At 43.8% G+C, this 27722-nt stretch overlaps 1 protein-coding gene across 14 annotated transcripts in view; it reads left to right on the top strand.

The window, feature by feature from the left end:
• Positions 1 to 27722, top strand: part of KCNMA1 (potassium calcium-activated channel subfamily M alpha 1) — a 754541-nt gene that overhangs the window by 630415 nt on the left and 96404 nt on the right. For 5 of the 14 annotated variants that reach the window (XM_047760128.1, XM_047760127.1, XM_047760130.1 and 2 more), the window contains one exon: positions 2608 to 2781. The exons of the other annotated variants lie outside the window; for them this stretch is intronic. In XM_047760128.1, coding sequence (XP_047616084.1) covers positions 2608 to 2781 — 174 coding nt within the window. The remainder of the gene's footprint in view (positions 1 to 2607; positions 2782 to 27722) is intronic. 14 annotated transcript variants of the gene reach the window in all.

Here is a 27722-nt window from a genome sequence, read left to right as displayed (position 1 = left end):
TTGGTGTGAGTGTAGAACTGACGACTGGGAAGGAATGAGGAGAAATAGCATGTTTTCTTTTTTATGCATATGCTGCTTTGGAATGTGAGTGCTTACAATTAACATTTAATCTTCTTATAGCAGATGGGTTTTTTTTGCTGCTTCGATGACCAGTTTCAGCCTGTTCCTGCATGCTAACACTATGAAATTTTAGAACAATGCATGGTCTCCAGGAGAGTCAACGATAACAATTGCAAACAGTTCCTGATAGGCACTGGTTTGAAGTTGTGTTTCCTCCTGAACCCTTAGCAAGTAGCAGGTTTCAATGACCCATTGTGAGGGGCTCACCTCTGACAAAATCATTTCGAAAGTTATTCTATCCCCAACCTCCCTCCCCTTGTCCTTAAAGACATTATGTATCTGTATATATCTATCTACATAGATATATACATATATATATGTAAGAACTTTCTTTCCCTATAAATGTGTCAGAGTCTATTATTGTATATGAACCCAAAAGGGCAGTATGGAAACAAAAACCAGGCACTGTTGCTAATGAGAAGCATAGCGTTTCAAAGGTTGACGGGCTTCTCTTCTGCTACAGCATTTGATTAAAATTTTTTTTTTCAAAACAATTTATCTACAGCGAAACAAGAAATCATCTTCGTTTCCCTCCTCTGTATAAATAACATGTCAATATTTCCCGTAAAAGAGCTATAGAGAAAACAAGCAAGTGGTTTGCGAGTTGTACACCAGATCTGGATGCATTTAAATAACTTTATTTTCCTGTCTTCAGCTGAAGACTGTTTTCCTGTTCTTGACTTCAACAACTGCTGTTTGGGGTGTCACACCATGCCTTGTAAATTCTTCTGATTCAAATGCTATAGTGGAACTTTTTTTTTTTTTTTGGTAAAAGCTAAGCTTGGGAATGATGTCCCTCGCATCGAACAGGGCTGGGGCTGCATGGTGATGATCGAAACACCTGACTAGCTAGGATGTGAAAAGAACATGTCACTAAAAGTGCAAGCCAACATCACAGGAATGGAGTTGCTACTGAAGAGATCTCTCATTCATCTCCCCCAGTGCCTATTCCTCACTTTCATAACGTTCCCCCTGCTTGACAAATATATCGTATGGCACGTCATAAAGGTCTTAGAACAGGACTTGACCCATTTGAGAGATTTAAACCCCTCTTCCTGGTGACTGTAACATTCAAAGAGGCCAAAACCACTCGCCATATTTTAAAGGAAGAGTGTAACCATTCTCCACAAAGTGGGGGAAAAACGATGGGGAAAAAATGACTTTCAAAATGGAAGGTGTGGACACAGAGAATAACACCTCTCCAGCTGAGCTTACTGTTTGGTTGTGATGCTTGGAATACACATGAATGCATCTCTCATCTTGTGTGACAAGCGGGCAGGTTCACGCTAAGGATAAGCAGAGATGCTTGCCTGCCGCAGCAGCAAAATGAGGTACAAAAAGCTTCTTATGCTGAAATATAAATTGGCTTGAAGGGTGAAGGTGAAGGGCCTTGAGAACTACTACGGTGATGCCCAGCGACTTCTATAGGTTAGCACTCAAATTGGATTCCCAGGCAGTGCCACATCTACAGCACTCACTTTAGAATAGCTAAATGTCTCATGCAAATCTCAATAAGCTATTTTACCTGGGATCTCGTCCCTTACTTCATGTTTTGTCATTTGGCATCGATTCTGGCTAATATTTTCTGTACAAGAAAAAATTCAAATCAACCAATAGCCTGACAGCTTTCTGAGTTTTTGGTGGGTGGGGGAGAAAATCAGATGCGATTTTCATATCCTCTCAGCTTTAAAAATACAGCCCTGAGTAGCTCAGTGCCTTCCCGTAGACCAGCATCGCATACGCTTTTGGTGATTTCTTATTTGTGAACTGCCTTTAATGTCAAATACACAGCATTAGCCTTGAGTAGCTGCATTTCTTATATGGACAGATTTGGATATTTGTTCTGTCAAGAGTAAATTTAAATTCCTGTAGGCATCATGTAAACTCACTCTGGGGAAGTTCAGCAGAGGCATCCTCAGATTCGATATTACCACGTACTCGTTTCACATCTAATTTGATGAAAGCTTGTCCCAGCCTCTGCCTAATGCCCAGACGCAGATGGAAATTAGAAGCCGACCTATTAGATATTTTTGCATCTTGCAAAAACCTTTGATTGTACCAAAGAAGCAATTAATCGGCTGTGTGTGTATTTTGTCCTCCTGTATTAATTGTGCCAGGGGAAAAAATGTTGGTTACGTTTTTGCCGTCTATAATGTGTGCTGCTTCTCATCCAGCCACCCGACTGTCATCAGCCGTGCCCTTTCCTGGTGGTCACCCGCTGTATCTAGGGGAGAAAAATAATATGCAGCAGCCTTGGGGAGGGGTGGATGCTCTAAAGATAATGTATATTTTCTCTGCTTTTTTTGATGTACAACCAAACTGTTAGCAACAGTCACTCTGCATTTTTTTTTTCCCTGGGTCAAGACTGTTAACATGAACTAAGACCTGTGTTCAATCCCTTCAGCTCCCTTCCAGCCACCTTGCTGTGTGTGACCTTGCCATTAACTACCGCTCTTCCTCTCCTCCCATCCAACCATATGGTTATAGCCAAGATGTCCATCTACAAGAGAATGAGACGGGCATGTTGTTCTGATTGCGGACGTTCTGAGCGTGACTGCTCTTGCATGTCAGGCCGTGTGCGTGGTAACGTGGACACCCTTGGGAGAGCCTTTCCACTTTCTCCTGTCTCTGTTAATGATTGCGCCACCAGTTTCCGTGCCTGTAAGTTTAACCCCGACACCCGCAGTTCCGTGTCTGTCTGTGGTATCACCCCCGTCTTGTGTCGTGCTCCATGCTTCTGTGAGTCTGTTGGGCTGATGTTTTCTTCCCAGTGTGACTTTGTATGTGGTGCTGTGCTGCCCTCACTGCTTGTATCGCTGTGTACACACTTGAGGAGGGTTGGGGCGGGGGGGCTCCCTCCCTGTTCTGTGAACTTGTGTTTCTTGTTAGAGCGTGCAGACTGTGATCTTATATATATCTTACATATATATATATATATGTAGTGATAGTATTCCTCTCTCTTTTAAATGAATGACAGCAAACCAGACAGTCTGTTGATACAGAGATGCAGATGTATGGGAAAATATAGGTTGGCATTGGGCAAAGAGGTTAGCTGTCCGATTGGGTCGCAGGGAGAAAGGAAAATGGTGTAGAGAGAAAAAGCCAGCTCTGGCATGAAAGTGCTTTTAGGGAGCTTACATTGTTTCCAAAAGACAACAGGGTTTCCATGCAGAGGGTATTTTTTTCTTTTTTTAATTTTTAAAAATTTTGTGCCGTGTCTCCCTAACGTATCTCCTTCCTCCAGCGCCAGATTGCCTCCTATGCTCTGAAAAAGAACATTCTGAATCTGCGCCTCTGTACCGACTGGTGGATTTTGGAGCTTTCCCTCAAAAGATGACTTGTTCAAAGGATGATGCCATTAATACCATTTGTGTTTCTAAGAATATAGCTCCATTTAACTAAGATCTCTCATAGCATCTGTGATTCCAAATAACAACAAAAACCATAAGCCAAGAACCTCCATGGTTTCCTCGAATCTGTCTCATAGGCCGTGGGGTCAGTCTTTGCCCCTCTCGAGCTCAGCTGGGGTGTTAAGGGGTCTCTCAGGGTCTTGCAGTGGTGGCTGGTGAGGCTGAGCTATGCCGATTCCTGAGACCCCCACCCACAACCCACCCATTTCATCCTTGTCCTCAGAGTGGACTTTGCTGGTATTTTATTGACACAGTTCAAAAATGATGTTACTGAAAACTCCAGCTTCTTCACTGAGGGTTCTTGTCTAAAAGCAGAAGAGGTTGTGTTTTGCATGAGGACCTGGTTGCCTTAAATTACGGCGGTTACCTTATTTTCATATTTTTGGTAGCAGGGGGCGGGTAGAAGACAAATCTTCCTTCTGTGTTCATCCCTTCCTTTTGAAAGCACCCCCTCCCCCATATTCTTGGGTGACCATCTTATCCAGTCTCTTCCCTCTAAAGTGCCCAGAACTGATTGAACTAAATTTTCACCAGCAGCAGTTAATTCCTACTGGCAACCAGGAGGGGGAAGAGTGCTTCGCTCTGGAGAATTTATCCCCTTGACAAATTGGCTGGTGTTGAATGTGGTCCTAGCAGGATGTGCTTGTGGGCGGTGGTCCATGGGGCTCCCAGGGCTGAATGCGGTGGCGTAGGGTACCATATGGGGCACTGATATCTGGACCCACAGTTTGGATCTGAGAGGTTATTTGTGTGAGGAGCTGTCTCAGAGACATTTGGAAAAGTTGGATTGAGGACCATAGAATCATCATCCAGTCTGACATATGATTCACTGCTCTTTCAGAACAGTGCCCAGGGGCAGGCTTCCCTCTTTAAAGTGATACCCAATAGATGTTCCTGTCATAGCTCATTGGAAACAAATCAGACTAGCATTCATGAGGATGCAGGTTCAATCCCTGGCCTTGCTCAGTGGGTTAGAGATCTGACATTGCTGTGAGCTGTGGTGTAGGCCAGTGGCTACAGCTCCGATTTGACCCCTAACCTGGGAACCTCCATGTGCCATGGGTTTGGCCCTAGAAAAGATAAAAAATTTTTTTAAAAAGTGATACCCAATAGATGTGTTGAGAGTGACTTTGGACTGTCCCAATCATATTGGCCTAGACTCCTAGGGAGGAAATTTCCTTTAAAATCTTTCTTATAGGAGTTCCCATTGTGGCTCAGTAGGTTAAGAACCCAACTAGTATCCATTAGGCCTCACTCATTGAGTTAAGGATCTGCGTTGCCTCAAGCCATGGTGTAGGTTACAGATGTGACTTGCATCTGGTGTTGCTGGGGCTGTGGTGTAGGCCTGCAGTTGCAGCTCTGATTTGACTCCTAGCCTGGGAACTTTGATATGCTTCAGGTATGGCCCTAAAAAGCAGGAAAAAAAAAAAAAGTGCGTTTCTTACAGATGCCATAGTATGTTCCCTTCCTCCTTGAATCTCATCTCTCTCTGGCTCAAATGACACCGTCAAGGTGAACTTGGTCACAGCCACACAGAGAATTTGTTTGTCTGTGATGCCTGGCAAGATATCAGGTTCAAAGACAGAAGCTGGGGAGGGGGTGAAGGCGGGAGCTCTGATGGCACAGTTTGTCTGCATCTCTTTGGTTGATGGTGTTCACTCTAACTGCCAGCCCCCTGGGTTACCCGTCTGCCTAAGGCACAACTCCCATTTTCAGACCACTACTAGGCTCTAAAACCTTGGCCAGAGATCCCATAGAGAAAAGGAAGGAGCCGCTCAGGCTCTAAACTAGGGCCTGCGGTCATGCCTTGGCACTGGCCACCCACACCAATCACAGCAAATTTTGTGTCCCCTGCAAGAGGCCCACAATACCCTGTGTGTGCAGTTGCCATTTGATCTGGGGGAAACCATAATTGGAGGGACTTCTCAGCCCTGCAACTTAATCCAAGTGTTGATGGAGGCCAGGGGAAGGAAACCTGGGGGTGGGGTCATCCCATCTTCTCCGAAACATTCTGGCCATGGGATTGGTGTCCTTCTACCCCTCCGGCATCAGCCCCACCATGGAAAATGTGGAGCTTTGGGCGGTATGTTGAAGGCTTAAGTGGTACTGACAGCTCGGGGGCGGTGGGGAGGGGGTGTCTCCTCTGTTTTATCAGTCTCCCCACCTTTGTCACTCTATCAAACAAAAGCAGATTTCATCCATCCCTGTGTGCGTCCGCTCACCTTTGACATTCGTAATAAGTTAGAAAAATGTGAGCCCCTTCGTGGGCCCACGCAAGCCCTTCTTCTCCAATTAAAAAAATGTCTATGTCTATGCAGAATTCCGCAGAGAACTCCAGTGGCGATCCCCGGGCTTCCCTCGCTGGGGGTGGGGTTGGGTGGTGCCTGTTGGGCTGAGCTGGTTGCCTCAAAGAGCCGTGGTGAGAGTGGGCTTTTCATTAAATATGAGCAGATGTGAAACGTAGAGGGTTTGACAATTAGAAATGGCAGGAGAAGGGCCCTTGAATCAAAGTGAGGTCAGATGGGCGGATCAGATTACTTCTCTTACATTCTTTAGTTGTTCTGAAAATCATTTTGAATTAGTGTCAGCAGAGCCATGATGGGTTTTGCCCTTTGTCTTTTATGCTAGGGCTGTATTGTTTCCCAAGACACTCATTAAAGGTCATTATATTATTATGGAGCTTGCTTTGGTCGCAGTTTCCCAGTTGAGCCCGTGTACTTTGGAGACTGCCTAACTCTTTCGCTTTTTGCCGTTCGTCTACTCTTTACTACTTTTTTTTTTTTTTTCTCATAAGGGGAAAGATTTCCGTTTTCAGGGGACGTTAAATGGAAACACAAAGTCCCATTATATGTTTTCTGAAGTGGGAAGAGAAGGAGCCAGTTCCCAGAGGAGTGGCAATATATTAAAAGTGTTCGCACAGTTTTAGAAATCAGCCCTTCTCGTAGCAGGGCCTGCCTGCCCTGTGTACCTCTCCTCGGAGGTGTGGCCTGTTACACGTCCTTGTCGCGTTAAGTCACATATGTTTCTCTCAGTTGTCTCCTTCCGTTGAACTCATGGGGATGTAAGGCAACACTGTGCTGACAAAAAGATTTGCAGAGAAGGAGGACTCTTTTACAAAAGACTTAAAAAGCAGTGTCAGATAAATAAGGCAGAGAATGACCAGGTAGGTAGGATTCATCAGAGGACTGCTTTTGGCAAGACTGAATCACTTAGCATAGTGGCTAGAATTGGTGTACATAGCCTCCTTTTCTGATCTTTCCAATTTTCTTTCTTTCTTTTTTTTTTTTAAGGGCCACACCCATGGCACATGGAGGTTCCCAGGTCAGGGGTCGAATTGGAGCTGCAGCCCCTGATTTACACCACAGCCACAGAAACTCGGCATCTGAGCTGTGTCTGTGACTTATACCATAGCTCAAGGCAATGCCAGATTATTAATCCACTGAGCGAGGCCAGGGGTCGAACCTGTGTCCTCATGGATGCTGGTCAGATTCGTTTCCTCTGAGTCACAACAGGAACTCCCCAATTTTGTTTCTACTTCTGATGACCCTGAGCAAAAGTACCAGCTCTTTTAAAAGATGCTGAGATGGTATAGGCCCCAGACTTTTCACAAGTAGCTATGTTTTAGGACCATCAAATATATATATATTATATATTACATATATATAATATATTATTTATATATGTATAATATATATATATATTATATATATATATATATATATAATTTGTCCAGCAGCATAGGCAAACACATATACAAAGACTGAGGTTCTAATCTGTTCAATTTCCCTTCCATATAATTTGGTAAATGAGTACCTTTTCTCTGTTCAGAATTTACTTTGGTTGTTTCAGTCTTGACTGGTATCTGATTGCTAAGTCTAATAGAAAGGGACAATTAAAATTATGATGCAGTGACAACATAGGACCTTATTGATTCGAACCTGCTGAGACCTGCCTGATGTGATGCTGGCCACAAACCGTCAGTAAGCCTGGCATGAACAAATTAATCACGTGCTGGAAGAGAAACAGATCTTTAGACTTGCACTTGGAAATAGTTTTCGCTAAAGGACATGTGTGATCACTCACACCAACCTTTCAATTTACTAATAGTTTAAACCTGCACAATTACATACACCCTTTTGCAAACTACTGTAGCTAATTTTAAGTTGTGCAGGACTTCTATTTCGGGTATAGATATAATACAAGAGGGCATTCAGCTCCAGTGGTTTGGGCGAGGGCAAAGTCCAATATGATTAGGTTGAAGGGAACCATACCAAAATCAGTTCAGTGTGATCTTGAGTCTTGTCAGATAATAAACAAAAATCAGCTTATCCTGGGTAGCCTTTGGTTTGTTCAGGCAGGGAATTAACATTGTCAATAGAACTAAAGTCACTTGACTGAACTAATGGCATTTTGAAGTACATAAAATCAGATATGAGGGCAGGGGCTGGAAATAGCTCTAGGAAAGTGTCTATAATCAGACACACCCTCTGCGGACAGTCCCTAGTGCCTGTTGCAGGGAGACTTAATTTCATAAGCTGTCTTTAAAAAGCAACAGCCTATAATTATCTCGGTCCTTTTCTGTATGTATACTTTGGGGGGACTTCCTCAGGCTCCCCAGTCCGAAATCTCATTTGTTGATTTTGTTCAGGATCCTGAAACCAAAGATTCTCTTTCCCTACCACCATCATCAGCGACAGATAAGATAGAGGACAGCCAGAGCAGACGCCCAAACCAACTTCATCATAGTTTCCCATATATATATTTTAAAGCCCCTTCATCTTGGGTCCGCAGTTTCTTCCATTTTCTGGTGCTTTGCTGGTATGGTGTCTCTCTCTCAACATCCGTGATAGCCAACACTGAGCAGCTTTTGGATTCTGCCCGAGTTCTTTAGCCTTGGCCCGTGTGCCCTGACTTAGCCATTCACCCACCCTTCATTGCAGGATGTGAAAGCAGGAAGGCATTTAATCATTCCGTGAGGCGGATGATGGGCCAGGGAGGGCATATTAAGGCACTTTGGTTGGTAGGAGACAAGGCTGCAGAAGCCAGTGCCTGGATTTTGTGGGGGCCACATTGAGCAGGGGTTGATGCCAGGTTTTCCTTCCTATGTGCTTCTCTGGTGGTCAGCTCACTGTAAGGCAGCCATCATGCTTAGGCAAGATTTCCCTTTGAAAAGCATCTTTTTAATTGCCCCTCTTTAAAGAGCTCCCAACAACCCACATTTTTATTTTGAAAAAATGTTTTTTGGGATCTCGTGGTACTCTGCTCCCTGCCCCTCCCCCTCCAACATAGTCCTGTGAATTCTTTAATATCCGTGCGCTATGAAGAGGTACCACATGTAGATGAATGAGAAGGGGACCAGTAGGCAAACCTCAGCCAAGTTTTCAAAAGAAGGCCTTTTGAAACAGAGCTGGGAAACAAGAAGTAGAAGGTAAGAAAGAGGAAAGGGGGCTTTGTGCAAACCCCCATCGCTTGAACACCTCCCTTCCCAGGGATCTGATACTTTAATGAGTGACTGAGCTCTTCAAGGACAAAGCAGAAAAGACGTTGGCGTGCCACAAGTAAGCTAAGCAGGAGCCCTTATGCAAGGTGACATGGAAATTATGTTTGCATTTTTATTTCAGGACAGTGGCCGGTTGTCATCCTACTCACCCTGACAGCTCCTACCACCGGGCAGTGGACTCTGCCTCTTACCTCCGTGGTGGAGGACAGATGTGGCCAGTTAGCGCTCCATCTCCCCTGCTCCTCCGCTATCTTGGGCGACAGATGCCAGGGCCAGCCCGCCTTTCACTTGAGCCTTCTTGTCAAGGCTGTGCCTTGAGCTCCAATCCTGACCTTTACTGTATGAAATAAAGTACTGATGAACAAGCAGAGGTTTGAATTAGAGCAGGCTGGGAGCAAATGTCAAGTCCATCTCTGCTTCCCTCCTCCACCTGCACCGGGAGCTTAGATTAGACCCAGGCTGGAGTTTGCAGCGCCTTAGGCTTTATGGGTCTGGGGAGACATCACTTATTAACAAAGAGTTATTAAATTTTTATCAATTTTACAACACAATGTAAATGCCTCCTATGAATCTACATTGTATTCATTATCATTTAAAACGTTAATTAAGTCAAAGTTGCATTTAATTTCTCTCTAAATGGGCCTCGGGGAGGAGGCTTTTAGAAACATCTGTGGGAGCGTGCAGCTCCTGGAGAACAGGGAATCCCCCAGCCCGTATTCAGGACGGCCCCCCGAGTTGATTGCTATCGCGTGTCTGTGGCTAATTTGTTGTGATGCGATTGGGCCTTGTCTTGAATTAGTATCAGACCAGGATAGTGTAAAGCTGCTGGAGTGAGCCTGGCGGAGCGAAGGCACAGGCTGTGTGCATCCTGCCTCCATATCTCATCCAGACAGAAATGAGCAGTTGATCTGCAGCACCTCTGGTCTCAATCAAGCCTTGGGACCCTCCCTTCTCATGTGGTGCCCATCATTTCAGTTGGATGCTTTCTTGATCTGAGATGGACGTTTGTCATCTGGCCCAACAAATGTAGGCTATTTGCCAGCATGCTCATAGGAACGTTCTCAGCGTTTGGGATCTTTGATTCGCATTTAAGCCTAGAATCAGTGGAGCACAGAACAGTGTAATGGGAACCATTTTCAGAATAGAGTGGATGTAGAGATTATAAACAAGTGCTCCTCAATGGAGAGAAGAGTGTGGCCTTCTTAGGTGTGCTGAAAAACTACTTCCCCCCTTTGAGGCGAGGTTGACACATCTGCTCTTATAAAAGCATTCCCTCACCCAGGACCAGAGTCTTGTTAATGTCGTGTGCTAGGAAATAGCCAATTGCTTGAATTCGCATGAAGATGAGGTTTAGTGTCGTATCTACTCTTACTGTAGGCAATGGGCTCTGCCAACATGGCAAAGGTATGTGTGCATGTGGATACACGTGTGTTTGTTATTGTTGCTGTTCAGCTGAATCCACAGGTAGCATTGGCTGCATTGTAGGCACTGCCCTGTGGCCCTTACAAATATTATCTGCATCTTTATCATGAGGTAGTCATTGTTAATTGCAGTTGAGGCATCTGGAAACTGGCATCTATAAACAGTGCATTGACAGATGAGGCTACTGAGGCACTGAGAGGTTAAGTGATTTGCCAAGGGTCACAGAGTGAGTCTGGTATGGCTGGCATTTGAGAATAGGCTGGTGCTACACAGCCTGTGGAGCAAGTTGAGTTACTCAGATCCTTACACAGCTGAAGAAGATGGCTAAGTCTAGTCTGTCTCCAAAGAAGAAAGGCAAGGTTTCCAGTACTGAAAGCTGGAGGTAATGTAGGGGGTGTTATGAGAGAGAGGGGCCTAGTGCTTGGCAGTGCAAAGGCCCAGGGGTCACTTCCGAGGAAAGGTCCCACAGGATGTGACAGTTCACATGTGCTTTGCGGAATGGGAGGAAAAGGGCATCCTGCCTGACAAAGTGAGAAAGGGGGTGTCGGCAGGAGATGGGGGCTGGAGCCTCGAGCCTCCTGCCTTAGAACTGGTCACCCAGTTGGGCTGGAGCTTAATACCTTTCCTGGGAGTGCAGGGAAGGGATCCTTGAAGGCTGAGTAGGGCTGAGTTATTGGCACTGTATTCTCGTGTTATGTAGTAGAAAGCCTTCAAGGTACTGGACCAAGGGAATGGCGACAAAGGCTTTGTTTGGGGAGGATTTCTGGCTGTGGGAAGAGGGTCTGGAGCTGGGAAGGTGCTTGGGACCCCTCCCCCCCATGAGGATGGAGAAGATGAATGGGGGCACAGCTGTGCTAGGAGGAGGCAGGAGCGAGCTGCTCTGAGAAGCCTAAGGAAGGAGGACGTAATCGCATGGCTGTGAGGACATGCAGCTGAAGCACATTATCCAAATACAAATCCAAGAAATTAAACTTTTTCAGGGACATGTTAATTAATGGCACTGAAGCGGTTGAATTCCATCAGTTCGATTTCTTGGGCTTAATTCTCCCCAGCTGACCCAGCAGTTATTGTCTTTCCTATTTGGGCTCCATGGAGTTTCCTTCTCAATGGAGAACTTACTGAAAATCTTGGGTGAGACTGGAGACCAACAGGGCTGCTTCTGCTACCCCTGGCCCTGGGGGTCTGCTCCTATTTCCTTTTTCAAACCAGTATTTCTTCTTCCTCCCTTACCAGCCTCCCCGTTTCCAACAAAACCCACATCTTGGGTGATGATGGTGCTGAGCCACACAGCTCAGAATTGCTTGGCATGAATGGCCTTGGCCCAGGCTGGACGGCAGAAACAAAGCAAGTAGGGCCACCATTTGGGACATGTGACCAGCCCTGAGGGTCTTGGCTCAGGCTGCAGGCAATGGCTTCAGTGAGAACTGCTGGGCTTTCTTTTTTAAATCCCTGTGTATGGCAATGTGACTTTCTCCTTCCATCTTTCTCAGAGAAGACAGTGCGTTTTCTTACATCTCTGTAGGAAAAAAAACCAAGTGCTTCACATCCCGTTCACTGAAAACCCACTATAGTTTCCAACCACTTACCCTACTCCAGTGCAAATACAAAACACATTTCCTGTGAAGTTGTGCCACATAAAATCCGAGGAAGTCGGGTGGCATTTCTGAGAACCACAGTACAATTTTCTTTTGCTTTTTCGTTCTCTGCGCACAAGAACTTGGTCTGTGTTCATGGTGTCTGGGGATCAGCATCCATGACTGGAGGATTTATATACACCTTCAACCCTGAACAGTTGTTAAAACAGCACCGAAAAGCACAGGCATCCTGGCCTCCCTGACGGGTGGAGTGTGCAAGCTGAGAATACCAGCTTCTGGAAGCGAAACGAGGTGAAATGCACTCACCCATCTGGTTGTATGGCGTCCTTCCTCTCTCAGAGGTTTTCTCCTGAACCAACAGAAATGACCTAGATCGTCCATTCTCTCATTTGTTTATCAGAATTCTGTTCCCCTAGTCAGACCTTTTTCCCAAGGGGAATCTAAATGGACAGAAACAAGTTTAGCATTGAGAGACCCACGCATTTGAAATCTCAAAGAACATAGAAAAGACCTTTTTGTAAATAGCGCCTGGTTTGCAGACAGATTCTAAACATGTCCGTAGATTCTCCTTCTGAGGAAATGTTCTACGGATGTCCAGCTCAGATGAGGGGAGAAGGGCTAGAGATCCCAAAGTGGCCTTCTCTGACCATTTGGTTTGGTCAGCCAAGGGAGGGGCCAGTGGGGGTGAGTCCCACAGAACATGCAGAGAACTACAGAGAAAACCCTATGCAGACTGAGAAATTGGAAGCTTTGGAGGCAGGTCTAAATCTGGGATGATCAACTCCACCGAGAGGCTTTTACATCAACTAATAAATACCACCTCTTACCCCCAGAGCTGGAGCCACACACGATAATGCAGACAGGGACATCTGCAGACCCCAGAACCCTGGCTGTCTCCTGGGAGTGGAGCTGACCATCTTAACGTGATCTCCATTTTGGCCCATGCCAGCTTTCTGGGTTGGAGCATATTGGATTGCACTCCATCAAGAAAAGACCCAGGGGCTGCCTTCCTTCTCTCCAAGGCCAGAGATGTACTAGGCTAGCATCCTTGGCTGGGCTTTGTATGTTGGCAAGAATACCTGAGTAGGAAGTGGCCTGAAGGATTCCAGTTCAGTAAATATTTGATGAGTAAAGGAATGAATAAATGAAGGGATTCTCAAACTTATCAGTTAAAGGAATAGACGGTCTGCCAGAAGCACGATGGCCCCAGACCTGTGAAGTGCCCTCAACTTTCTAAGCCACTTACAATAGTGTGTGTGTGCGTGTGTGTGTGTGTATGTATGTATTGTATGTATATTGTATATATATAAAATATATATATATATATATATACACGCACACATACATTCTTCTTTCCCAGTTGTGTGCGTAAACACACAGTGTACACAATTGGGAAACAAGATTCAGAGGGGAAAATGTAGCAAGAAAAAGAACAACTAGGACATAATCTTGAAAATGATCAATGGGAAGGTACAGTCTATATTCTTTGTGAAGGTTAAATATTAGGAGAGAAAACCTAGAAACAAAGGAGAAAAAACCTCAGTGGGCAAAAATCCAGTGATGTTTTGAACTCCACTGGACAAAGCGTATGCAGGGCATTTGTCCTAGAAAACCAAAAACTTGTGACATTTGCCTTCAGTTTTCCTAATTTCAATGAGCCTGATCACTGTCCTGTGAGTCAGGGTGGCACACAAATATCAATGCATCAGGGAAGGGCCCACTGGTTCAGAGCTGTAACCATTTGAAAGGTAACCACGTTGGCCTGCCAACATGGGGAGAAACATTTTAAGACCACTCAGAACCCTTAAGCTTATTGACTCTGACTGGAGGTGGGCGCATCCAGTCCTGCAGCCCCCACATGACAACTCCCCCCATCTTGAGGTGTCTGCAGACCACAAGTCTCATGGGTATTTTCTATTGTGTCCTTATGCTGTGGGTTCTATATTTGAGACAAGGAGTGGGCAGGAGCTTTCTCAGTGGCTCACAGAGCTCTTTTAGGATGTACCAAGCATTTTCTTACTTTTGAGTGGCTTTGGATTGCTCTCTGCATTTTGTCAAGGTGAATCTGGCCATTTCTTCGGTGCAGAGGAGTAAATTTCCACATATGGCTGGTAACATATCCAGCTGAGAGAACACGTCCCGCAGGCGTGCTTCAAAGCCAAAGCCCTAAACAGGTGTTACTGAGAAAGGAGATACAATGACCTGTGGAGAAAAGAGACTCACAGCGAAGATGGCAGGTTGCAACTTGCTAAGAATGCAGACAGAGCGGAGGTAGAGAGGCTCAGGTCTCATGGCCTGGACATCTTGGGACATGGATGTGAAATGTGCAAGGCATTAGTTGCTGGCAGGACCACTCCTTGACAGATTCCTTCCACGATGATGAAGATGGGTTTCGGATGAGCAGACATCTCCTGCCTTTTCTCTGATTTAGCACAGGGGAGTCCCAAGCCAGTCCCTTTGCTGTGCTGTAACCTAAGTGATAGCCTCGGCAGTTAAAGCCTGAGATTTTAGGGAGCTTTAGAGCAGGAAAAAGAGAGAAGGGGTGGAATTTGTGTTTTTTCTGGGGCTTGGGTATCAGTCCTGGTGCAGTCATGTTTTGATATCTTCACCAAATGGATGCTGATTGCTATAATAAGGGTAATTCCTTACACATATTTGAATCTTTATACCTCTCAAATAAGACTGACATCTTATTTTATCTAGGCAGTCCTAGAAAAGACAGCATCCCTTACTGTGATGGGGCTTTGGACCAGCTCCAGAGCTTCTCTATTCCTTCCTTTCCTCATCTGTTAAATGAAGGTAACAATAGAAGCATCTCATGGAGCAGCTGTGATTCTGGCCCTCGTCAGTCATCTCACTGAACCCACCCTGTGACTTTTCCATCTCTTAAAATGCATGTGGAGATAGTGAATTCACTGTGTTCTCAGAAGAGGGAAGGAAGGTGGGAGAACAGGCAAGAGGGGAACCAATGGTGGAGAAAGAGAACATTTCCTTCTTTTTAAACTCCTATCTACATTACTTTTTTTGTGTGTGAAGAAAATGGATTTTATTATCGAAACTTCTTTGTTTTCCTTTGCTATTTCTTGGGCCGCTTCCAAGGCATATGGAGATTCCCAGGCTAGGGGTCCAATCGGAGCTGTAGCCACCAGCCTACGCCAGAGCCACAGCAATGCGGGATCCAAGCCGCGTCTGCAACCTACACCACAGCTCACAGCAACACCAGATCGTTAACCCACTGAGCAAGGGCAGGGACCGAACCCGCAACCTCATGGTTCCTCGTCGGATTGGTTAACCACTGCACCACGACGGGAACTCCCTACATTACTTTTCTTAATGGTGGTCTAGATCTCAACCCCTCTTTGAAGTCTAGATGGTGTCAAGGCTTCATTTTGTTGCTTTTTCTAACTTTCTTTATGAGCAATTGGTCTCTACTTGTTAATTTTCCCATTAGTAAAATTAGAACAAGAATTGGGGTCAAGGTAGTGCCTGAATCCTTCACCCACACCCTGCCATTGCCTGTTTCTTTGAGCAGACCTGATGTGAGGGCAGGTTGCCTGAGTATTGACACACATTGGAAATCCTAAGGATTCCATGATCAGTCTCTCCTCCATCCTACTGATGGCTGAACCCTCTCATTTGACCTCTAGATTACATTTCAAACCTTCTCTTCTCATTCTCGGTGGGATTGCCAACTTCCAGCCTTTATTTTTCTCTCAGCTGGTCTTTCACACCAATTAATTAGCCTCCAATTAATTAGTCTCTCTTGCCTCTAAGCTACCACTAAGTCTATCAGGTTAAAGCACAGATTTGACCATGTAATTATAGCATTTGAAAGAGAAAAATATATATAAACTTCCGATGACTACTTGTTCCAATAGGATAACCTCCAGTCTTATCATGGCATTCAAAGACCTTCATGGCTTGGCTTTCACCTGTCTTTCTAGATCTATTCTCCACATATCTTTCATCTAACCATTCTTTTAAAATGTCTTGTTTTGTCATATAACACATTTCTGTAACTTTTTCCCGTGCCTGTGATTTTTTCCCTCTGCTTTTCTAGTTGATGGATACTTACCCATCCTTTAAAGCAGAGGTCAGCTGACTATGGTCCTTCTGCTTGTTTTAGTAAATACGGTTTTATTGTAATGTAGTCACAGCCATTTATTTGCATATTGTCCATGGCTGCTTTCAAGTCAAAGCGGCAAAGCTAAGTAGTTGCAAGGGCGACCTCTCAACAAATATTTGCCGAATAACATACACTGTGTCAGGAAGATGGAAACTATGTTTCCATAGTTTATTAGGAGCATCTCAAGTAAAGAGGGTCTTGAGCCTTGCTTCTTATCCCCTCATGACATCCTGAACTAAACACTTGTTTCTGAGCACCTGCTTCCTTTGCCTCCTGGAGTGTTCTTGAGGAGCTGGACCTAGAATTGACCAGTGCTGCTTTTGAAGGAAAGGCACTTCTTCCACTGCTTCTGCTGGGTACAGTGTTTGGACTCTAGCGGGCCTGGGGATGCTGATGCATTCCCTTCCGTGAGTCATCGGGCCCCTGAGTCCGGGTAGGTGAGGAACACGCTGGGAAGGTGTGGCAAACCCATCGTTTTACTCCTGCCCGGGGACCTCACCTGCCCTCAGGTCTGCATAGCATTTCTAACCTAAACAAAGTTCTTTCATCCAACTGTGATTCCCCATTCATTGAATTTATCCCAGCTGCTCTGAAGGCAGGGTTCATGCCTTTTATCATTCAGACCCCAGCCAGCTGGAGGGAACTTCTCTCGGTGTGCTAAGATACTGGCTTATCAATTAGATTTCCATCAAGGGAGGATAAGTCCCCAGCTCCACCAGAGTCTCCCTGCCACCCTTCACATCTGACTGAAATTGCTCCTGGCAGTCCAGTCTCTCCACACAAGAGGGAACCAGGCGAGGTGGGACAGGAGATATTCTCTGCCCATGACTGAGACCCATTCCTTCAAGTCCTTGTGATCAATAACTGGAGACACTTTGGGCTCACAGGAAGCACTTTGACATTTGATTCTCTTTACATATATGCCTTTTCCAAGAGACGGAAGAACAGAATGTAAAGGGGTTCCACAGTCCCCATCAGAAATAACAAAATTGAGTGTGTGTGTGTGTGTGTGTGTGTGTGTGTGTTTTAAGGAATACTGCATGAGCAATCTTTTTCACTGTAGCTGTTAGAGATTAAATCTTAATAACTTTCTAAAATTAGAGTGGACTTCCCACCAACTTCCCATAACAATCCAAGAACAGCCCTACCTTCTTAAGCTCTGGAATGTTATCGGCATGGTAGTTTTGCTTAAGATCAAATCAGGGCAACACAGGAACTGTCATTTTTCATTTCCTGGGGCCCTTTGATCCCATTTGGGGTTTATTTGTTTCAAGTGAACAATACAATTCCTACTGCAGACATCTATCCTGGGGAGTGCTTTTTTGTTTTATTATTATTTTTTTTTATCCTGTTAGAGATCAAATCAGAGTTGTAAGTAGTGTGGTCATTAGTTATCACCACCAGATTTCACAGCCTCCACTTTATTTCTGTTCTTACAAAATCACCAGCCTTCTCTGTTGCATAATGATCACTTACAGTGAAGCTACAGTATGCCTTTCGTGGGTGCTTGGGTGTTAATTTATTTCACAGTTTCCTTTGCAGATGTAATCACAGTCACCTATCACATTCCTGCTTCTTCCTTTTATTGTGCTCCTTTGCTATCGCGTTTGTGTGATCTTTTTCTGAAAAAAAAAAAAATGACAGGCACTGTTTCTCTGTTCACTCTATCAGTGACTTATATGCTTCGTGACTCTTCTATTGCCACTTTAAAAAATACAACATTTTACAGATGTAATCTTAGTTATTTATAACTCAGGTTTTTGTTATATGAGAAAATTCTCTAAATGACAGCCTGGTTTAAGTCCAATTTTTAAAGATGGGGGAAAATATTCTTTGCAAAAACATTTTCCTCTAGATTGTAAATGAAGGGGAAGCTTTCCGTTAGTAAGATGCTAATGTATTTTTCCTGATTTCTTAGTACTTTGAAATGTAACATTATTTTTATGTAAGTGATCAAGTTGTGGTGTTTAATAACATGTGGTTAGAGGAAAAAGAGCTATCCCTTTTGATTTATTTGAATATTTACTGGGTGACTTACAGTGCTTTACATATTAGAATTGGTTTGTCAACAATTAACATTCCAGGTTTTTATATAACCCATACTTCAGGTAATAGAGGATTATTAAACTGCAACCAGTGTGTTAGAAATCTGCCGACTGGTAATAAAATTCTTATGTGTAACAGCAGCCAAGAAATACTGCTGTGTATTTATGCATAGATTGCAAGATAGATGAAAGCCTCCAAATGCAGATATACCAGCAGGTGGCGCTGCTCTTCTATAAATGAACCCCTCTGCCTAGATGCACTGTAGGTACTTACTACCCCCACCCCTCCACTCTTTGCTTTTTCTTTTCCGGACTCTCTCTCTTTTATTTCTCTATGATGAATGTCTAAAACTGTGTTGTTGGTTTGTTGAGGAGATATTCTCCTACTAAGACAACACCTTTTAATTGCTAAGATTTCCTTAAATCCAACTTACTTAATGCTCATTTGGAACAAGTCCTGGTTAAATAAATGTTACTATTTTTAAGAGGTTATGACACAATACCAGATTCTCCCCCATAAGACTGGATTACCTCTGTCATTTGCGCATTGTTATGTGGCCAGTCCCATTTTTAACTAGTGTTTATTTATACAAAGTAATTCCCTAGGCTTCACTCCATGCCAGCATAATGAGGGACATTTTTTTAAAGGGGGCTTATGTACCAGATTAACGTGCTATGTAAAAATAATTTTAACATAATGCTCTTTCATCAAGAATTACCTTAGAATCCAAGTTAACCAAAGAAGGTTTCTTTTCTCATTGGGCCAGAACTAAATTTCTAACAAACAGGATCAGAAGGTTTTTGTTCTCCCCCGCACCCCCCCCCCCCCCGCAGTAAGGTTGTCCACACAAAGGCTGATCAGCTCATCAATTAGAGCAACAATGAGGCAAAACAACCTCAAATTTACCAGCAACATTTTTATTCTTTTTAAACCACACACAATTTTTAAATCTTTTTAATTTCTTTAAAGACACAGCTACATCTTTTAACAAAAATTTTTTTCTTCTTTCTCTAGCCTACACTATTCTTTTTACAGGGTGTTTGGTTTTAAACATGGCCTGTTTAGTAGACAATGGATTTATTGAAGTTATGTAAGGGGAGAAGGAAAATACATCCTAGGATGACTCATGTATTTGTTTTTCTTCACTGTTAAAGGCTACTTATCAGACTATATAGAAATTTGAATGCAAGGGTTTTTTTTTTTTTTTACTGTTTTCATAATTTAAAAATTTGAAACCATGAATTTGGGAATTCCAATAGGAATTTTCTATTTTTTTAAAACATTTTCTAGGCACACTGGGCCAAGCGGTGCAAGTTAGGCGTCCATTCTTTATTGTTATTATTGTATTGCATTATTTGCATTCTTATTTAATTCTCTTATTTGCTTTTGGTCAGGTGTTATAATTAGGTGAAACCAAGGAGTAGAGGATTGGGTGGAGCATTTTCTTCTAGGGAATCTACTTGAAAGCACTGGTTTTGTTGAAAATGTTTTTCAGAGTATTGATTGCAATTGTCAATTGAAGCCTGTTAAAGCCAGACCGTGACAATTTTCTTCCAGTTCTCTTTATAGGGAGTGTGAGATCAACGTGAGTAGTGGAAGCCAGGGGACAGCCCTCCCAAAGTAAAGGTTGAATTCACCTGGTTGGGCTAGGAGGCGGCAGCCTTGTGAGTTTCGCAGGACCCCTTTCCAGGGCATTAAATAACTTGATTCTCTTGTCAAATACACTCTCTAGGAGAAAATCGAGACCTCCAATGGAGCTGGACCACTGCCAGGGGCCTCCTCTTTTCAGTTTCATGTGCATATGTGTGCATCTTATCTTGGACCCTTATTAACTTTCAAGTGGCTGGAGAGAAAGTAGACAGAGTTCAGGGGATTTCCGACAGACTTTTCCAAGTTGCAAACCACCCACTGCTGGCTCTGAATTTGAGTTTTGAAATTGGAGGAAAAATAACTTTCAGAGGATTCAGACTATTACCAAGGATTATCCAAATTCTGCCATTTGAAGTTTAAAACCTTACACCATCTGCCCCTTATGTCCCCCCAGTTGTGCCCTCAAATAAACCTTCCTGATTCAGCCAGACTGATTTTCTTATACTTCCTGAGCCCAGTGCCTCCCCACCACCTTGGCTTTGCTCCAGCTGTACCCTCCACCCAGCATGCCCTTCCCACCCTTTGCTGCTCCCCAGCATCATGGCTCCAGGGCCCGCAGTGCACCAGCCCCATGTTTGGTTCTGGGGACATGCAAGTGAATAAGGCTGAGCTGCCATCTCCACCCATCCGACTCCTGTTTTAAGTCTTATTTCTCCTAATCCTACAGACCTTCTAGCACTGCTTATGTGGACATTGCATTCAGCCCTCTCCTGACACTATCATGCACCACTTTTCATACTAGTATTTCATACCACTTGTGAATTTTACATATCTATCTATCTATTATCTATCTCTCTCTCTCTCTCTCTCTCCTCTCTCTCTCTCTCTCTCTCTCTCTCTCTCTCTCTTTAATGCTGTTGTCTCATTTCCCCCCCGCAACTTGTGGTTCTCTCTTATTGTGCATCTTTAAAAAGATTTTTGAAAAAAAAAAAAAAGGAAAAAGAAAAAGCAATGCCTGGCCCCCAGGCCCTCAGGATTTGTGTTGAATCGGTTTGGTATTCTATAGCATTATTCAATTCAGATTATTGAAAGGCAGGGTTGAAAACCACTGAGCTGAACCATACTTTCCCTGGACCAGTAACCCTGCTTTTCCTATTCTGGAGTGCTTTGGGGTTGAGTCTGATAGGAAGTTCTGGATAATCATTTGTGGCTGTAGGCTTACAAGGCCTTCAGTCCATGGCTGGCTCCTGGGATATCCATCAAGTAATAGAAGAGATCATTGAGCCCAGAACCATCACAGATCAGAGCCAAAATGAATGCCAATCTTTCAGAAGGGGAAGTGTCTTGCAAGGCCACATGGTTGATCTAGGTTGAGGCTCGAACCCAGGCTCCTCTCACCACTAGGCTGTGCTTCTCCTCTCTGCAATGCCACCTCTTGGCAGCTGGTAGCTATTTCTTTGGCACTTTACTAGGAACTCAGAAATATGAGGGAGTCAGGGATTTGTAGGTTACATAAAAGAACTTTGAAGTCTAGTTGGGGAGGACACACTGAAGTGGAAAACAAACTGTAATGCAGAAACAGTAAGATGTCAGAGGAATGTGAGATGAGAAGTGCAAAGGGATCTTTAGAGAAGGGAGGTATTCTGCCTTGATACAGTCATCTGGGAAGTCTTCCTGGAGGAAGCAGGTTAACCTGTTTCTTGAAGAATGGATAGAGTAGGGAGGTGAAAGGAAGAGCTGGTGGGAAGGAATAGAGAAGGAGGTAGCCTTATCCTCTGCCTTTCTCATCATCCTCAGTGTATGCCCCAATCCCATGCACTCCCACCAGAAATTCAAGGGAAGATGCCCCTCACAATCAGGCAGCCTGGGTTTCCTGTAATTTAGGGGAAACAGTGGGGTTTCTCCACGTTTCCATCTTACTTTCATTTGTTGTTGCTCTGAGCGGTCCCAGCCCTCTCCAATTGAAGCCCACTTAAACATTTTCTGGCTTTTCTTGCTTTTATGACACTTGGCATAGCCTAATTATTTTGACCTGAGCATTTCATTGGGGCCATATGAAATATGGGACAATGGTGACAATGGAACAGGATGCAGAGAATGGGGGGTGGTGGCGACTCTCACCCCATTCTAGTAGTTGGGAACCAGGTCAGTTGCTTGGGGCAGAGAAGAGAGACCAAAGTCAAAGGAAAGCAGATGGGCATTGCAGAGAAGACCCAATGGCAGAGAGCTCGAATTCCTTTGATTGCTCAAAGTCAAGGTGATACATTTATCAAGAGCCTACCAGGAACTCTTAGGCACTTTTCACGTTTTCGGTCTATTCTCACAACAACCATATGAGGAAAGGACACTGGGGTTATTCCCATCTTTTAGGTGAGAACAGTGAACTTAGGTTATTTACCAAATACCCAGGTTCAGACCTAACAATGCATTTCAAGGCTTGCATATTTAACCATTACCCTCACTGCAGCTTAATATGAGTTGATATTTGAAGTTTCTATTGTGGCTCAGTGGGTTACAAACCCAACTAGTATCCATGAGAATGTGGGTTCCATCCCTGGCCTCGCTCAGTGGGTTAAGGATCCCGCATTGCTGCAAGCTGTAGCATGGGTCACAGATGCGGCTTAGATCCCACATTGCTGTGGCTGTAGTATAGGCCTGGCAGCTGTGGCTCCGATTTGACCCCTAGCCCAGGAACTTCCATATGCTGCAGGTGCAGCCATAAAAAGGAAAGAGAGGAAAGAAGGAAAGAAGGGAGGAAGGAGAAAGAAAGAAAGAAAGAAAGAAAGAGAGAGCGAGAGAGAGAGAGAGAGAGAGAGAGAAAGAAAGAAAGAAAGAAAGAAAGAAAGAAAGAAAGAAAGAAAGAAAGAAAGAAAGAAAAAAGAAGAAAGAAAATATGAGTTGATATTTGTAAAAGGACCTTCCCCACATTATGGTCCTTATCTCAGGAATAGCACCATTGTTGCAGGAGCCGCAGCCAGAGGTACTAACACAGAGTGCCTGCCATATGATGTGGGGTCCAGTGGGCAGCACAGGGGTATTTGAGCAACTGGAGAGCTCATGTCCCCTGAGATAGTTGCCCTTTTGGAATGGGAGAGACCAGGCTTCTGCAAGATTTAAAAACAGAATTTAGAAATCATATTTTTATGGATAATCTTTGGACCTAAAGATCATGAGGTACATACAATCCAAGGGGGCAGACAGGTGGTGCCAAGCAGGTCACACCAAGGCATTATTTGCCCTCAGGCTGTCCGCATGCGGCCACTTGTTATCTCATGTAGCCCCACAGCATCTCCACATCTTGGCATCCTCATTTGTCCAGCAGGGATCTTGTGACATTGGGCTGTTGAGTAACTGATCTGAGATCAGAGCTCTAATGAGGACCAGACTTGGACTTGGACAGGTGGCTTGACTCTAGACACCTATAATATCCTCATGTTATTCTCACGGGCAGAATTCTGACAGCAAATGATCTAAATTAGAGGTCAGCAGACCTGGGTGCTGGCTGTGGTCTGCGTATTGAGCTGAAAGACGGTGAGGCTGCTCACCCCTAAACCCTGCTCTGCCAGCTTCTGTATTCCACACCGCAGTCTCTGTGTTGACCAGCAAGGGCCTACCATGCACTAGCATTTTTAAATGTTGCAGAGGTTATGTTGAAGATAAATTATAGTAGAATACAGATAATGATTTTATTGTTTAAGAACACCTTCAGAAGGTGACCATGCCCTTAAGAAATATACTAAATGCTCTGTTTAGTGTAAAATCACCATCCAGACTGGTCCTTACCTCCCAAGGTTAAAAGCATAGAGTATTTCTAAAGTGTTCTGGCAGAACATTCCTCATCAGGCCATGCAGTGCACCTGGGTTGCACTAAAAGCCGATGCATTTTACCTTTATCTGAGTTTCAGAGAAAGTATCAATGCAACCATCTGGAATACATATTAGAATTCTAGGGGGCTCTTGACGAAACCGGCTCAATGGAAGATAGGGTATTTATGGATGAGCTGATAATAATAATGATATTAATAATAATAATGGTCCTTATCTGTATAATGTCGTATGGCTTAGGAAACAGTTTTACATACACACAATTAGATTCTAGGCTGGTCTTCAAATAGAAGCATTGAGGCAAGCATTAATTTTGAAAACATAAATAGCAAAGTGAACATGGAAATGAAAATATGATTGACATTTTCTGCCAGTCATGTTTACTGGAAGCTGTTTAGGGGAAGGAAAAACAAAAAGAGAAGGAAGGTAACATCCGAGTCAAAACATATAAGCAAATAACAACATTCCCCCCCAAGTGGAAATGTAAATCAACATTGTGCTCACCAGGAGAATTTGATGTGAGGTGTGAAATTAAGTCCGGAAGAGACCTGACCCTTTCTCTCTCTTCTGTTTCTCACCCTGGGCTGGTGGCAAATCTCAGATTCCTGAGGCATCATGATCTCCTCTCCACTCCTTCGGGTGTCTGACAGTTTGTAAATCCACAGGGAAACCTTTCTTGCAAGGGTTTTCCTGGACCCTCTCATGCAAACAACGTGAAGTGATCAAAAGAAGAACTCTTGGTTTATATTTGCCTTGTCCTAGCCATGCATGCAGATGCAAACCAAGAGAACTTCTTTGTCATGCCAGGCAGGGTGGCAGGATCAGCCCCTAGAACACCTTTGAGAAACAGACAGGGCAGGGCTGTGATGAGAGGAGAAGATGAGGCGCTTGCCTTGGGCGCCAGTTTTTTGGGGGCACCAAAAACATCAGTGATCAAGATAAATAATAGTTTAATGCAATATTGTTTTAGAAATGAAAATGCAAAAAAAATGCACAGGATTTTGAATAAAGACAGGATAAATAGCCATTTTAATGCTGGCCTTTAAGTTCTGAATTTCCTAAGTCAGTAGGGGTTATAATAAAAAACAACACAACAGTAATCTGCCATCTACGTGAACACTTGAAGTGTGCCAGGAACAGTGTTCAGTACCTTACAGGCATTTTCTCTCAATACATTTCAGGGGGGACTCAATTCACCCTACAGTAAATCCAAATCTACTTGGTAATAAACTATATTAGAAAAAGAGTTCCTTTACAGGCTCCATAAATTCCATTACAGTCCATTTTGTCTTTGTTAAACAGATGAGTTGAAAATTACACTTCCTTTATTCACAATGATCATTTTAGACATAGAGCTCAAAAAGATCAGCATTAACTTTAAAAAATACATTAACATGCTCGTATCTATTAAGTCCCATTGCTTTGTAGGCTCCAGCTGATGATTTTATAAAGTATACCACAGGAGGAGAAAAAATCAAGGATAATTATAAATTCATAAATACATAATTCATTGGCATAAAGCTATTTGAAGGGGGTGGGTGCAGAATTATCTCCTTCCTCCAGAAAAATCACAGAGATGTTCTGATTAAGCCCATCATCTAGTCGATGTGAAATTCCAGCCAAACTGATGGGGCACATTTTCTTTTCTGAAACTACCTTTGATAAGAAATGCATTACAAACTCATCAGTTTGGCTTCCGGTGAACAAAAAGACAGCAGCCGTCTGGATCATTCTGGATTCACAGTGAAACTGCCACACCGTGTATCCTCCAACTAAAGCTGTGCCAGTTTGACAAGGGGCAGATGAATCCAGGAGTTATTGTGCAGGGCTTTAAATCTATGCGGCAGCTGACGGTTGAAATAATCATCTATATATCGCTCTGAGCTAGCTGGGGAAAGGTTGAAGCTGTATATTTTCAGCATATCTAGTCTAATGGGTAATCTGTTGTCTTGGATAGGCTCTTTCAGGGTGGACTTGCAGCCCACACTGACAGCTCCGAGGAATTGCTTGTGGTAGATGTGGTTTGCCTTGATTCTCAACCTGCACGGTGGGCGAATCTAACTTGGCTGGAGTTGTAAAATGGGAGACTCACCTGACTAGTCCCCAGTAAGGCAACGGGACCTGCAGGATTAATAGCTAGCTGGGTGGGAGGGACCTCTCGGTTTATCCACATCTATGTACCTGAAGTGCGTTTCATGTGCATTACTTCTCCCGTCCAGCTATCCTGGCACATTGGGAAGAATATTGTCCTTTTTGGAAAAAGCTAGGAAAACGTACGATGATACACAAGAGCAGGAGTGAGCAGACCTTTTCTATCGAGGGCCAGCTACTAAATATGTTAGGTCTGGGGGCCATGCAATCTCAGTTGCAGTTACTCAACTCTGAGGTGTAGAGTAGAAACAGCCAGGATGCCAGGTGCGCAAATGGCTGTGGCCACGTTACGGTAAAGCTTATTTGTAGCCATTGAATTTCATATCATTTTGATGTGTTATGAAATAGTCATCTTCCTAGATGTCCCCCAATCATTTAAAAATGTAAAAACCATTCTTAGCTCATAAGCTCTCCAAAAATATGTCCCAGAGCATAGTTTGCTGATTCCATAACTTGAGAAATATAAAAAGAAAGCAGGCAGCCGTTGGAGCCAGGAATTTGGTGGAGACTCTCCCTGTCCTGAAACTTGTTCCCACAAACACATGCTGCATGCGTCACGCCTACGCAAAGGTACTGGGTACACTTCTTGACCTCAAAGCCTTTACTATCTTGTCAGGAGTTGGGAACAGGGAGAGGAGGAAAGGACATTTTGGTTGAACTCGTGTCCACTTTCCCCCCCCCCCCCTCAGTTTGAGTTGTAAAAATTCTCTTCTTCTTCTACCTCCAAACTCCAGAGTCCATAGTGATAATTCAGCACAAGTGTTGCATCTCTCATTTCCATTGTGTATTTGCTTTTCGACTTCCTCTGTTCTTCTTTGCATCTCATCTCTGAGCAGAGAATGCCTAGTGATCTTTGCTTGAGCCTCTTCTTTGCCCTTGAGGTGATGAAAACAGTCTATTCCAAGACAGACAGACAGACAGACAAAGAAAGAAAGGGAACTAGGTCTCCAAATGGAATTTTCTACCAGATACTGAGCAGGGCAAGAGCACTGGGCAAGTTACAATGACAGGTCGAGTTTTGAATAGAGATTTGAGGTGAGATTCTAGATCCAGGGGACTTTGAGGAATGTTGGGCTCTAACCAGGATGCCCACAGAACGTGAGGCTCTGGTTTGAGATTGGTGTGTGGGCACAAGAGGTGCCTCTCATGCACTGAATTCGATTCTGGTAGATCTGTTAAGCCACAGTATTTCCGTAGAGAACCTTGCGTTCCAGGTCATGCGGATTCTGTTAATATATTTATATAGTATTTCTTCTCTCTCCCATGTAGGAGCTAAATTCTTTCATTACAGTGTGTTGATGGACTCAAACTTGTACAATTCAGGTTTCCTAGGCAGTGAATAGAGCTAGAAACATACCCTGTGATTAACTTCTGCATATTCTATTGTTCCTTCAAGTCTCCCTCCCCATTCTCCTATTAGCTCCACAAAAGCCAGAAACGAAAAAGCTTCAACAAGCCTCCCCTTCCCTGCCCCCTCACCCTACAGTGGGGCACCGCTCCCTGTGCCTCGGTGTTGGATACTGGGAGTTACTTTCCATCCTCCTTTTACATAATAACGAGTCAAAGTTGTTTCCAGAGTACATTCCCTTAGACTTTCTGAATAAATGCATTTGCAATTTCTGGGCCAGAAGTGGTGAAATCATCCTGCCTGATAATATATGATAAGGTGATCGTTCAGTTATAGAGAGTTGTATGTATCTATTCTGTGTTGGTGATATTAATGTTGGTATTCCTTTTGATGGGAACCAGCCTTCATCTTTTAATTATCTGTGTATTAATATTCACCATATTTTTTCCAGACAAATACATCTTGGGGGGATTGATCTTATCAATAATACCACAAAGTATTCACTGAACTTCTTGGTTGTATATGTTATTCCAAGGTTGTCAGACCTGATACTCTCGTTCCAAGGATAGCACCCATTTTAACTTCCCCA

The sequence above is a fragment of the Phacochoerus africanus genome, chromosome 15 (assembly GCF_016906955.1).
Source record: "Phacochoerus africanus isolate WHEZ1 chromosome 15, ROS_Pafr_v1, whole genome shotgun sequence".
In the NCBI taxonomy this organism is placed as follows: Eukaryota; Metazoa; Chordata; class Mammalia; order Artiodactyla; family Suidae; genus Phacochoerus; species Phacochoerus africanus.
This window is presented reverse-complemented; position numbering and strand designations above follow the sequence as displayed.